General features: G+C 51.2%; 1 protein-coding gene across 2 annotated transcripts in view; it reads right to left on the reverse strand.

Moving 5' to 3' along the window:
- The window catches only part of TTBK1 (tau tubulin kinase 1), a 160,431-nt gene that overhangs the window by 68,232 nt on the left and 79,712 nt on the right, over nucleotides 1–12,487 (reverse strand). For both annotated transcript variants that reach the window (XM_045010368.1, XM_045010367.1), the window contains 3 exons: nucleotides 11,151–11,224; nucleotides 4,259–4,399; nucleotides 2,762–2,866 (listed from right to left, as the gene is read on the reverse strand). In XM_045010368.1, coding sequence (XP_044866303.1) covers nucleotides 2,762–2,866; nucleotides 4,259–4,399; nucleotides 11,151–11,224 — 320 coding nt within the window. The remainder of the gene's footprint in view (nucleotides 1–2,761; nucleotides 2,867–4,258; nucleotides 4,400–11,150; nucleotides 11,225–12,487) is intronic.

Genomic DNA, 12,487 nt, shown 5'->3' on the forward strand with positions numbered 1-12,487 from the left:
GTCAAGGCACATGCAGAAAAGGCTGTCTCTGATTCACGTCGGAGGAGTGTCAGTCTACAGGGGTTATGCAAACCCTGTTTTTTGTTTTCATTCCACCTCCTCTATGTTTTTAGCCATTCAATCCTGGGTTGTTGTGTTTCCTGCTGTCTGGGTAACTTCCTGTAGGCACCCCCAAGGAGACAGGAACCCCATAACCTCTAAAGAGAAGGGCTGAAGGGTGAAGCTTTTCTGGAAACTACACCACCAACTCACTCTCAGTCAAGAAGCTTGGACAGAGGGGGATTAGGGAAAAATCAGCTGAATTCAATGGGATTATAATAGAATAATGCAAGCTCTTATCAGTTTGTCTGAGTGTGTTTGGGGCTGCCTGTGGTTATTAATGGGGTCTCAGTGAAGGCAGGCCGGCCCCAGAATGGACATGCCTTAAAGTCATGTTCCAGCTCAGAGCATCTCGCTGGCCCAGCCTCTGCGCAGAGCCAGTGTGGTGTTGCTGCTATTGGGTTCACAAGACAATTTCCTTCCTGATGGCCAACTTGGGCAGTTAGAGAGTGGGGGGCCAGGGCTGTTTGGGTGAGTTGGTGTGACGGGAGGTGTGCGTGGTGAGGGTGGGACCAAAGCAGAATGACTGACTTGAGAAGAAGACAACCAAAGCTTTCGTAGGGGGCTGGAGCACACAGACAGAGGTCAGTCTCATTAAATGGTTGGCCGGAAAAGACCATGTGGGGCGAGGTGACACTTCTCCACCTCATGGGGCCCTTGAAGTGCTGTGATCTGAGGGGGCGGGGGTCAGAAAAATTGAGAGCTTGTATCTGAAAATGGTGGCTGTCAGTGAAACGAAACTGGAGCTGTCAGACTGGATCAGACCTGAGCTCCATGAAGTCACTCTTCTGTATCGGACAGTGGCCACCCTCATCAATGTTCCATCAACCCAATCTCCCCCACAGTAACAAGTCAATCAGCCAACCAGCCTAAACCCCCTATCCAAGGCCCAGCCTTGACCCCAAAAAGGGAGAAGGGCCCGAGTCTCCATGGAGGCCCCTGGGGATTTCACCGCTGCTATTGGTTTTACATGGAAGATGACCAGATACTATGGAGATGGGTGGCAATGCGATATCCTAAACCAAACTGGAAGGTGCAAGAAGCCCCACAGGAACAGCTGGATAATCTCGCCCCAGGAAGGTCTCATCCTGGTCTCTAATGGTTAGAAATTGGTTTAAGCCCTGAAGCAGGATGACTGATCTCCTTTCCAGAAACACTGGTAACATTCGCTGTGCTAACTCTGGATAGTCTTGTTACCAGGGGAATGTCCAGTCCTGCTTGAATATTGGTACAGCCACCAGGGTACAGAGACCCACAATAAACATATGCCAGCTATTAGACTGGAGCAAGCCCAGTGTGTTCATACCAAGGGTGACTCCCTGGCAATGTGACGTGGCTCAGCCATAACTGTACCCTTATGCTAAACAGGATTTTATTCTGTGCTGCTTTGGTTTGATTTTCTAAGACGCTTTATTGATGACACCAGCACTGGCACAGGCTGTAACAACGAATACCATGAGGGAAGGCTCTGTGTAGATTTCTACACTAGGTAATGCCCCCACCGCCCCCCCCCACACCTAATAGAACCTCCTGAATGCAGAGTCCATAGGGGCTGCTGGAGCCCCCCTCCAGGCAGGACATGGTTGGAGCCGGGGGGGGGGTATCAGATAAGGGAGGAGCATCTCTACAACTGCCCCAGTTCTGCCTTCTCCGCGGTAGTGACCAGCAGGGCCTAGCTGCTGCCCATAGTCTTCTTAGCCAGACTGGCCCTAAGCAGCAGGGAAGCCACTTGCTGAACCAGAGCTTGGGCTGTCAGGCTGTCAGGCCCTGAGCCCCGCAGGCTCCAGCCCACCTTCAGGGTAGAAGCGCTCTGGGACTTTCAGGATGAGCTAGGCTGGGGTTCTGTGGAGAGGCAGCCTGGCTTCCAGGGAGCGTATGGATATAAGAGGCTCTGGAGCCAAAAGGTACGACACTGGGAGCTCGCCAAGGCCTGGTCCTGGGAGTGGTGAGCAACCTATTCAATGGCAAAGCCAGGAACGCTCAGCCTGCCGGGATCCCGGCGAGACGTTCACCTCTGGAGCGTGCGCTGCACTCATGCCTGAGCCCAGACGATACATTACTGAGCAAGAGGGCTGGATGCGACACACACACACACACACACACACACACACAGAGGAGAGCCAGTTACTTCCCCTTCCCCCCCACCCTGAGCAGCCACCCTCAGCCCCCTGCTCAGCAATCAGAAAGGGGGCACAGAGACAAAGCCAGGCCGGGGAAGGAACAATGCTCCTGGCAGTGGTGACAGCCCAGCGTCTTGGTGAACCACATCACGCCCAGTGTATTGGAAGAGCGGGGTCCTCTTCAGACTCCCGCTGCATTGCGATCAAACAACTCTACAGAACACGCCCAGGTCTCTTCCCCAGACTAGGCCGGACAAAGACATGAACAGGATTGTTCTACTGCCGGGGGAGGGAGGCCACCAGCTCGGACAGCTCTGGCCTCCCTCCTGCTTGGCCCGAGCGCATCGTGGAAAACTGTTAGCATGGAAAAAACCCACATTTCTCAGACAATAGCAAGATTCCTCCATTCCCAGCTCAAACACAACCCCTCCCCACCCCCACCCAGCCCGAGAAGCAGTCCCAATACATGTCATAACAAAACAAAACAACAAAACCCCTTTCCTTGCCTGAGTGGAAGCAGAGTTGGAAAAGGTGTCACTTACTGGCCGGACTTCGCCGTTGGTGTTGGTGTACTGCCGGGCCAGACCAAAGTCTAACATGTAGCATTTCCTGTAGGTTGAAGGCAGGCGACCCATGGAAAAGTTGGACTGGCCAAAAGGAAAGAATAAAATAATCAGTTTGGCTAGCAGCAGCCATTCTCCTGACCACCCCACCGAGCGATGCCTCAGGCAGGAACACAGTGCATGTCAGGGCAGCACCATGAGTTCCTAGTTTATTTGCTAACATGTTTGGTTCCCCCAGGCAGAGAAAGTCAGCGGCTCAGTGTGTCCCAAGGAGTAGAGAAGCAGCCCAGCAGTGAAGGGGGTTCCAGGCTCCCCAACCTAGAATTCAGTTTGAAGACAGGAGGCTACGGATTATCCAGATAATAACCATAAAACCAGAGTGTGTGTTAACTCAGCAAAACTTCAGCAAAACTATGCGAAATATTGATACTCCACATCCAGAGCTCTGTAGTGATCAAGGAGCATCCCCACTCAGGCCGGGGTTACTATGGGCAGAAAGTGCTTGCTGTTCTTCCTCATGTTATAGTTACTAGGGCACACGATCCTGCACACAACTCTGCCATGCCGGGTCTGATTCTCAGCTGGAGTAAACAGGCACAGCAAGTCAATGGCAGAACACTGTCCTACGTCAGCTGAGAATCCGGCCCTGTCACAGCTCCCAGCCGAGCTGGATCTGCTAAGGAGAAAGCGGCCAGGAGCAGAGACGGCCTGGCAGGAAGTCCTGGGTTTAAGGTGGGGAGGGCTACAGGAAGCAGCAGAAAGCCTCCTACAAGAGGCCCTGGAGCAGGCTCTGACTCTCAGGCAAGTGGTCTGTAGAGTAGAAACCTGTAGGGAACAGACAGCCCCTGCAGAAGGCCCCAGGTTAGGGGAAGGGAGGGTGGATATGGAAGGTGTGTTCCCCGCTGAAGCCCTGAGAAGAGGGCTGACCCTGACCCTGGGTGGGGCATCATTCCTCCCTGGGCAGAGGAGCCAGGCTAGCGTCTTTTCGCCTTTTGCCTCGGCACGGAGAACTCCCCAGAAGCCAACGCTGGGTTCCCAGGACCTCTAGCCTGTTTGCCAGGACATGCAGATACCCCTGCTTGTGAAATAATGGCTCCGGAAAGGGGGTTTTCTTTAGCAAAGACAAATGCGTGGATGTGACCTTTATCCAAGTGTTGGGGCACACGGAAGGGTGCCCTTTCTGAACCTGTGTAGCAGCGGCTTAGCAGTGATGGGCTGGATTCCAGAGGAATACGTGGGGCTGCCTGCCTCCAGAATCTGATCTGACTGGGGGGGCAGCGTGACACCAGAGCCACAGACCCACCGTGTAGTGGCCTCTTCTAGCAAAGGGTGGCTGGGGAATACGCCACTCTACTCCTCTCTCGCATGTCGAATGGGGCAACACGGTAGCCTCTGCCAAGACTGCCCACTGTTCCAGCCCCCAAGATGACTGTTGACTCAATCTTAAAGTGCAGAAATGCTTTGAAAACTACCTACCGGCTTGATATCCCGGTGCAGGAATCCCACAGAGTGAATGGCTTCTATGGATTCTAGAATCTGCTTGCCCAATCGCAGGGTTGTGCTCAGTGTGAAAGTCCCCCGAGGCTGGCTTCTTCTGAGGTCTGCAAGGTTCCGGCCCTGAAACAATTAATACGGTGTGTACCCCAACATCTCACACGCACCATTTGCTGCATTTAATCCACTCCCAGACAGAGAATGTTTTACAGCGCCGCGGCTTAACACACACACACTCCCCTCCCCATCCCCACCCGATCAGAGATGTGTGCACACCTGGGTCTGCCTTATTTCTTGGATTTCATTTTCCAGTGAATTACTCGCTGATAAAAGGTGCCAGACTGACAGCTCTGGAAGCTGAAGAACCCCATTTATTTATCCTCAAAACAGGCCTGGGAAGGACAGGAGGAGGGCAGGCTTCACACAGACACACAGCCCCTGAGATAGATACAGATGGTTCCCATTTCAGTGTTCCCACATATTCAGCCCTTGGCTGGAAGCTCAACAGAAAGGCCAGAGAGTCAGCCAGCCACAAGGGTGGTCAATGAGCCAAGCACCCATTGGCTGTTAATGCCTTTTGGAACCAATTCCATTAGGAGTCCCCACCAAGACCCCCAGTCCTCTGGGTGGGAACTTCATGTAGCATTTCATGCAAGTCCAGGCCTAGCAACGCTCTTGTATTAAGAATCAGGCCAGATACAGAGTTGCTAGAGTGAGATTTTTCCTGGAGAGATTATTTTTTTCCATGGCTAAGTGGTAATTTAACCTCTGCCTTAGTTCATTTCTGAGTCTAAGTAAAGGCTACCAGTTCAGCAGAATACTGAACTACGACCACTAAATTATATTCATGTAAGCACACCGGTAAGATCCAGGTCACAGGCCTCAATGAGCCCCCAGAAATGATGTGCTTTCTTCTTGTGTGTGTGGAATAGGTAATCACATGCACAAGCTTTCCCACGCCGCCCTTTCCCCCTCTGCCCTGCCTTCATTCATACCTTCCCTCGCCTTTCTTCTCATAGACTCACCTCCCTCTTCACGCTGCACCCAGCGATAACAGCTGCCGTCACTCCACCAAAATCACGTCCCCCCTTCTGTGTCCCACTCCACTGCAGTCACATCCCCATCCCTCACGTGCCCTCTCCACCACAGTCACATCCCCCGAACCGCATCCCCCTCACTTTGTGGGGAAAGGATAGCTCAGTGGGTTGAGCATTGGCCTGCTAAACCCAAAGTTGTGAGTTCAATCCTTGAGGGGGCCACTTAGGGATCTGGAGCAAAAATTAGTCCTACTAGTGATGGCAGGGGGCTGGGACTCAACTCAATGACCTTTCAAGGCCCCTTCCAGCTCTAGGAGATAGGTATATCTCCAATATTTAATTTAATTCTATGACCATGTCCAGACTAAGAGAAACAGCTGTTTTCACCAATGCACTGTAAAATCCCAGCACAGACATGGCAAGCTGCAGATCTGCCTCCATGTCACTCTTTGCAGCAAACCTATGGTCCCTGCCCAGGTCCCGACTAGCTGATCAGAATGGTCCCTTCTGGACAGAAATTCCACCCCTCAGCCTAGTCTCCCCAGAATCAGCATGCCGGTCCGCACAGGGGACATTCCCCCTGACTGGTGTTAACCCTGCAGTGTGGAGCAGGTGCGGCAGCCTGGCTTGTTGGCATTGCCTCAGACCCCCGTTTCAGGAATGTGCTGCCAGGCTGCAGGATTGGTGTGTTTGGTTTTGCCACTTTCTGTTGTGTGACCTGGTCCTCTGTGCATGCAACCTAAACTCACCGTTACCCTTTCCCTCCATAATGCAGTGCAAGCGCCTACCCACCAGCATCCCTGCTTCCCAGCTTTGCCTGTTACCTGCGTTCAGGATTGTTTTCCTCAGAGATTAGGTGCACGATTCCCAGCTAAATCTCACCATTTATCACCCACAGTTCTAACCTTTGCCTTTTTTATCAACAGCAAATCCAGCCCCGAGTGGTTAAAAATCACAAGTCAGATTCCTGAGGGGGGGGGGGGGAATCATAAGATGGGCTTAAAAGTCACAAGGTTTTCAAACAAGAAGGAAGCACGCCATGCTCTCACTGCTGTCGGGACATGCCACCATTCCCAGTTTGTGCGTGATCATTTCAGCTTCACAATTCACCCTAACCGCACACTCAGAAACGACTGCCCATCGCCTCTCATATCCCCTGGGTTAAGGGAGCTGCCATCCTATCCCCCAACCTCCTCACTACCCCAGTCCTCCACCCAGCCGCCTTCCCTGCTCCACCCAGCGTCCTGCCTCACTCATATCCTCCCCCACAATGTCCTCTTCCCCCCGACCCTCCTCATTTACCTGCCCCATATCTTCTACCCCTCACACTTTCCTGCTCTGCCCCATACTCCTCTGCACCTTTATCATTCCCCCTCCTACACTCAATCTTCCTCTTTATGGTCCCACTCTCCCTCTATCCTCCACAGCCTTCTGTCTCTGCCCAAGATCCCTTCCACCCCCTAAGTCTCCCTCCTGCATGCCATATTCTCCTGCCTCTTCGCAATTTCCTAACCACAGAATCCAGGAGCTGGTCATCTTCCCAAAGGGAAGGCTGGCTTCAATCCCACTGAACCTATGGGAGATGGTGGCCACCTTTACCAGGGGTCGCATTACTTCTACCTGCAAACTGCACAGGGATGTGGGAGCTATTTTGACTTAGAGCATGCCCTAACTTCAGTCCCACAGACCGGAATGAGGTATGTGTCCATTTTTAATAAGGGCAGCAATTCACAAGAAATCAGTGAAAAAATCATGAGCAGCTTTATAAAACAGGAGCTATTGTGTGATTTGTTAAAATCCCAGGAGCTGGCAACTCTGTCAACTGATTGTGTCTCCTCACTGTGGTACTGGCAGTCCATGAATGCCCCATAGCAAACACACAGCTTCAGTCCTTCTCAGGGCTCCCCCGGCAAAAATTCAAATATCAATGAGTGCATCGCAAGGCAGAGGCACTACAGGAGCACAGCTCCCCAGCCAAAACCTCCTCAGGGCTCTAGGAGCCAGGAAGGGGTGTGGATTTGAACTGGGGCCACGCTCCTCTGGGACACCTGCTCGCTAGCTGGTAACTAGATTTTAATTTTCCATTTGAGCCCTAATGGCTGATGTTTTCTCATCCCTTTTTCCAAACCGCGGTTACGCTACCTGAGTCAGCACAGACATAGATAGAGTTCTCTGCAAGTCTGTAGCACAGGGGGAGTGTTAGACCAGGAGCATTGAGCATTGGCCTGCTAAACCCAGGGTTGTGAGCTCAATCCTTGAGGGGGCCACTTAGGGATCTGGGGCAAAATCAGTACTTGGTCCTGCTAGTGAAGGCAGGGGGCTGGACTCAATGACCTTTCAAGGTCCCTTCCAGCTCTAGGAGATTGGTATATCTCCAATTATTATTGGGAGTAGATGTTGTACTTGAAATAGACCAAAGGAGACTAAATACTGCAAGGTAAACTGTGTTTTTAGGAGTTGAAATATACTAGGTGCAGCTAACTACTTGTTGCTGTTTTGATTTGGGGCAGATACAGTTGCTCTCTGGAAAGTTTCATCCTCTCACTTGCTGGCTAAGGTAGAGTTTAGGGGGATATGTATCACCGAAATGTATCTTTGCTCTGGGAATGCTACCATAAGTATGAAATTCCCATCTCAGAACCCTCTGTAGCTGCTTCCTCTCCTGTTACCTACTGTCATTATCTAAGCTTTTTTACAGATATAAAACCACAGGTCTTTCAGAGGCCATGTTCTAACCCTCATGAATAGCTTTAAAGACAATCTAATGAAAGCTAAGGATGGACTATGTATCCAAATCACAGGGTTCTGTTTATCCCTGTCTTCTGAACTCTGCCTATGCCTTTTTTGACCGGCAAAGAGGAAGTGGATTTTGAGATGTGTAATTCTTTTGATGAAGCACACTCCTGGTAATCTTCAGCATCAGAGAAGGCTATCAACTGATCAAAAGCACCTAGGAAGAGTTCCTTTGGCAGAAGGCCACACTGTGTTATTGCAAACATTCAGAGGACCTACAATAAACACAGGGATTATTTGTGGGGTGCTGATAACACTATATTATAGAACCCTGTTATCTCTACCCCTGCAGAAACATATGGAATGTCACGGACATAGAAAGGATGAATCAAGTCAAGGTCACAAAGGAATGGGCTAGAAAGGATTGCAGGTGCTCGTTGGGGACTTGTACAGACATCCCAGAGATCACTCCCAAACCCAGTGAAACACCCTCCGTCTCCATCCGTGCCCCTTCTCAGAACCAAGTCACAAAGGAAGTATTAAGGGTTTGGCTGCACCTGGCTTTCTAGCCTTTTCTTTTTCTCTGCCTGTGCGAGTTAAGAACAGGGAGCACAGCTTTTTTATCCGCTCCGAATGTTCTGGCTTTGTGGAGTGCAGCCAGAGCTGTCCTGTTACCAGGATGATGTTTCTGGGCCCTCTCATGTCCTTATTTTATGCTACTGGAATCACGAGGAATCTTTCTGAGAAAAAAACGAACAACTGTACACATCGAAGGCTGCCTTGTTCCAGCCACAATCCTCCCATGGCAGGTGAGGGAGACAAAGGCATGGCCTCAGGTCAGTAAAGCTACCCAGGGGCATGGAAAGCCATGGTGATCCATGACGGCCTCAAAGGAAGCTAGAAAACAGGAGCAGCTCTGCAGCTTTGCAAAAGTCTGGGAGACGGCAGTGACACTGAAGTGCCCTGATTAAATCAGAAACACCGAACTGGTCGAGAAGCAGCTGCAAGGAGCAGATGCGTCCCAGGCACTGCTCCGAAGTAGCAACAGTCAGAATGAGAGCCTGAGTGGTGCTGGTCCAATGAGAAAGTCCCCTGCAGTGCCAGGGAACAGGGGGTCCTGCAGAGCGTCCCAGGAGAGGCAGTGAGAAGGCAGCTCTGGAGCAGCTGCATGAGAGTTGATTTTGACGAGCAATGGACAAACGTCTGGGACTAAAACCGCACTGTCAAGTGACACTGTGAAAATGGCATCCATGAGTTTGTGTGTCTAATGACTCCATAGAAAATTGCCTCTGTTTACAAGTAAAAAAAGCAGGTTTTTCTAGCAGCCGGCCCTTCCAACTCAGCCTGTGCTCTGAAAGTACACCACCAGTCACGTTTTGTCCTCAGTTACCCCATGGCCCGTTGTCTTCAGGGGGCTTGTACAGGTGGAAGTGGGGCAGAACTGGGTCTTAAGAGAATTCTGTTGAGGAGCTCAGGCCGCATTTACTCTTGTACAGCTGTGTTGGCTCTGCAGGACTAGCACGGGTTAGGAGGTTACAACGACTGTCACTAAAAGCAGCAGGAACGACACTGGAGGTCCGCAGGAACAGACAAGTGAAGTTAGACGGTGCTGGGTTTTTAGCCCCACTCTTCAGAACCTTGACGGCTGTTCCAGGAGGGCTCAATGAGGCACATGGAGCTGCCAAAGAGGTACATTTTCAGCCTGGCCTCCGTGGCTTTCCCTGTCCTTTGGAAAAGGCCTTGCACCCACTGCCTTCAGAGTGATGCAAGATTCCCCTAGATAGAAGAGGCACTGACTGCACCCAGCACCAAGAGCAAGACACAGGGAACAAGCCCTCAGGTAAGAAGTACACGTTAAAAGAATAAGATGTTTATTTTGAAGGGGCATGGTCAAGATAACAAAAAAGTCACAAATTCTCGCTGAATAGCATTTACCGATTCTCTTTAGCTATACCACACAAGATCCCTTCAGGGAGCTGGCGGAAACCCTACTTGTCTATCTGCCAGCTTGCTTGCTCTGGGTATTTGACAGGGCTTGGTGTATGGCGCATCCCAGCATCCTCTTTGCTCCATCAACCAGGGCAGCCACCATCACTTGCTTCTCTGCTTCCCCCCCGCCCCAACAAGCACCTCTTCCATGCTGCCCCCTACGCATGGAACACCCTCGCCTAATCAATTCACACAGCCCCTTCCCCTGGCCTTCAGTTCCCTTCTTCGCCCACCTCTGCTGCGATGCCCACTGGAAAGCTGTCTAACGTTACTGGCTAGGCAGCCGCTCAGTTAGTGATCTCCCGTTTCTCTCATTCACTTGTATTATTTAATTTAAAGATAATATAAAGATTCTTTAATTTAATTGAAATTAAATAATATAAGTGAATGAGAGAAACTGGGCTAGTAGATGAGACTTTGACTTCCTATTGCTTGTTACCGTCACCCTCACCTTCCGTCCACAGCGTTCTGCACCCATCTGTCACATCCTGCCTGGTTTGGATGTAAACTCTCTCGAGCAGAGAGGGCCTTTTATTTTGACTATACAGCGCCAAGCGCAATGGAGCCCTGAGGACAGTCGGCGCTTCTGGGTGCTACTGTCACACAAACAATACAATAAATAATAATCGACAGGCAAATGTGATCGTAAAACCCCCAACACTGGCCGAGAGACACTCTGGGGCAGTTGTCAAATATAAATCTGCTTCTAACTCCTTGTCTGGCTCACTACCAAGATGAAGGTGCTGCTTTAAATCTCCATTCACTAGAGGTTATTCCCGTCCCCCCTGCCATGAGGCCTTCCATCAGCTGTTCCTCCCCTCGCCGCAATCCCAGCCAGTGATTTCATCTCTTCACCTGCGAAGGCCTGTTGTGGGGGACAGCTGGTTTTGCCACGGGCCCCACACAGAGCCCCAGTAGCTCCGTAGGCTCTTGGAGGTGCTGACTATACAGAAGGGGAGAGTCTCATGCTGAGCCACACAAGGATCCAACAGGCATCAAAAGATTCCCCTTCCTCATCCAGCCAGCCATCACCCCAACTCTCACCTCACTCTCCTGCTGACTGGGAACAGCGGCAAAGCCCAGATGTCTCTGAGACAGGGAACAGAAGAGCTCACCTGAAGCTGCATGACCACGTAATTAAACTTCTCATTCCTTCCACAGCCGATAAATCTGCAAACATGGTCTTTCCCTGCAGGGAAATACAAACATACAGAATAGAATATAAGAAACCAGCCCCAGCTTCTGCAGAGAAAGAGCTTCACAGCCAACATCTAGTCAGCCTTACAAGACTGGACTGTTTCTCTGAAAAGAGGAATAAGTGTAAACCCAATAGCAGTTTACAGAGTAAGGAGGAGGAATGATATTAGGGAAGATTGACTGGGCCGGTCAATGAAACTGAAAAGTCTCAAATTTCCCACCCCACGTACTTAGCCTCTGGAACTCACAGCTACTGGATACCACTGAAGCCAAGAGCTCAGCAGGAGTCAAACAGGAACAGGACATTGGCCTAACAACGATAGCTAGAATTAGAATAGTAAATACTCCAGATTAAACCTTCAAGGCCAAAGCTGCTAGCCACCCACCGACACCACAGCCTGGGTCCCATAACCACAAGGAGGTTGTAGTGAGCCTGTGTGGCATCTGTCACGGGGCGGTACCTGAACTGCCAATTCCCAAACAGAGCACGGCAGACAACGGCAAACAAGGCGAGCTCAGCACGGCTCATTCTGAATCCCCTTCCATCCATCCCTCACCCAGCCCCTTTGACACCAGGGACACGCAGCGCACGCTTGGTTAGAACACAGATTTATTCGGCCCCACAAAAAGCCTCTGCAAAGGGATGAGAACGGAATTACATGGAGCCAAGACTGCAGCATTCTCCACTAGTGAAAGCAACACAGGTACGCCAGCGAACGGCATCACGAATGGCAACTGGACAGCTATCCGGGAACAAACGGCAAACCGTGGAAGGGCCCTCCTCTGTCAGGACATCCCCCTCTCTGCCTCCCCCTGCAGCGAGCAGGGAACAGGCAATGCACCACCGCTCAGTGCCTGCTGCGATCAGATCATGATGCAATCAGACCACAGCATGGCTATGACAGACAGGCTGCACCTCACACAACTGTTCAATATTCAGCAGATCTCTGCACTGCAGAGTAAAACTAATCAGAGGCCTATGTAATGAGATTGTTAAACGGAGCCAAAGGAATGGACAGGGGAAATGCCACAGTGAGCTCTGGGCGCTTGTAAATATGGGAGCAGGCGTCCTGCGGCGTGAGGTCAAGGAGAAGTGCACATGGATCCCAGCTTCACACCGCTGCAGGCTGCAGCAGCACAGACAGGGAGCCCAGCACACGGCATACACGGCATGCACACACATGTACGCTCCTACCCCCAGCTCTCGCTGAGCATCCGTCCCACCTCTTCCTACAGAGCCCTGAGCAACACCCCC

Source organism: Mauremys mutica, chromosome 3, assembly GCF_020497125.1.
Source record: "Mauremys mutica isolate MM-2020 ecotype Southern chromosome 3, ASM2049712v1, whole genome shotgun sequence".
NCBI lineage: Eukaryota > Metazoa > Chordata > Testudines > Geoemydidae > Mauremys > Mauremys mutica.